The sequence below is a fragment of the Malurus melanocephalus genome, unplaced genomic scaffold (assembly GCF_030028575.1).
Source record: "Malurus melanocephalus ecotype Western Australia unplaced genomic scaffold, MMel_1.1 scaffold_2394, whole genome shotgun sequence".
In the NCBI taxonomy this organism is placed as follows: Eukaryota; Metazoa; Chordata; class Aves; order Passeriformes; family Maluridae; genus Malurus; species Malurus melanocephalus.
The window spans coordinates 1-1,420 of NW_026625626.1; the positions used below are offsets into that span (position 1 = coordinate 1).

The 1,420-nt window shown below is 32.0% G+C and overlaps 1 protein-coding gene across 1 annotated transcript in view; it reads left to right on the plus strand.

The window, feature by feature from the left end:
* Positions 1–739: 739 nt before the first annotated feature.
* LOC130587758 (exocyst complex component 6B-like) overlaps positions 740–1,420 on the plus strand; it is a gene marked incomplete at both ends in the record, with an annotated part of 3,059 nt that continues 2,378 nt past the window's right edge. The window contains one exon of the mRNA XM_057388729.1: positions 740–785. Within this exon, the coding sequence (XP_057244712.1) occupies positions 740–785 (46 nt within the window). The remainder of the gene's footprint in view (positions 786–1,420) is intronic.

The window sequence follows — 1,420 nt, forward strand, 5'->3', positions numbered from 1 at the left end:
TTTGTTCAAATTCCCAATTTTTTTTTTTTAGCAGTTTGTTTGAATTCCCAACTTTATTTTTGGAGCAGTTTGTTTGAATTCCCAACTTTCTACTTCCCTTTTGGGAATTTGAGCAAAGAGCTCCAACTTTCTGCTTCCCTTTTGGTGCAGTTTGTTTGAATTCCCAACTTTTTTAGAGCTCTTGGTTCGAATTCCCAACTTTCTGCTTCCCTTTTAGAGCTCTCTGTTCAAATTCCCATCTTTTTCGGAGCAGTTTGTTCGAATTCCCAACTTTTTTTGGAGCAATTTGTTCAAATTCCCAACTTTCTGTTTCTCTTTTGGAGCTCTTTATTTGAATTCCCCACTTTTTTTAGAACAGTTTGTTTGAATTCCCAACTTTTTTTGGAGCAATTTGTACAAAATTCCCAACTTTCTCTTTTGGAGCTCTTTGCTCAAATTCCCAACTTTTTTTGAGCACTTTGAATTCCCAACTTTTCTTTGGAGCAGTTTGTTTGAATTCCCAACTTTTTTTGGAGCAATTTATACAAAATTCCCAACTTTCTGCTTCCCTTTCAGAGCCCTTTGTTTAAACTCCCAACTTTTTTTGAGTTCTTTCTTTGAATTCCCAAATTTTACTTCCCTTTTGGAGCTCTTTGCTCAAATTCCCAACTTTTTTTGTGCACTTTGAATTCCCAACTTTTTTTTTTGGAGCAGTCTGTTAAAATTCCCAACTTTTTTTCGTATTTTCCTTCTTTTCCAGTGCTGGAGATGTACAGCAAACTGCGGGAGCAGATGAAATCCAAGAGGTAAATTTGGGACAGAACTGGGATTTTAAGGAAAAATATTTTTTATGGGAAGAGTCCAAGGAATTGTTTGGTGCTGGATAATTTAAGGAGATTCTCAGAGGGATTAAAATCCAGGATGTTTGGGTTAAAATCTGGGATATTTGGATTAAAATCCAAAATGTTGGGATTGAAATCTGAGCTGTTGGGATTATTCTGGGATATTTGGATGAAAATCTGGGATAATGGGATTAAAATGCGGGATATATGGATTAAAATGTGGAATTAAAATCCAGGCTATTTGGATTAAAATTTGGACTTTTGGGGTTCACCAAACGCAGTTCATTTAATATTAAATATAATATTAGATATAATTAATACAATAAATAATTAAATATAATAATAAATATAAATGATTAAATACAATATTATTATTAAACATAATAATAATTAAATATAATATTAAATATTAAAAATAGGGAAAAAATTAAGACTCAAAGAGTAATACTTTTGATATTTTTAATATTTGTTACACTTTTAAATATTAAAAATATTAATGAGATTCCATATTTTTTATCTGTGCCATTTTTATCTGGAATCTTTTGGTCAGATTTGCAGTCAGAACAGGAGGAACAGGCCTCTGGTTCTCTCTGACCCCA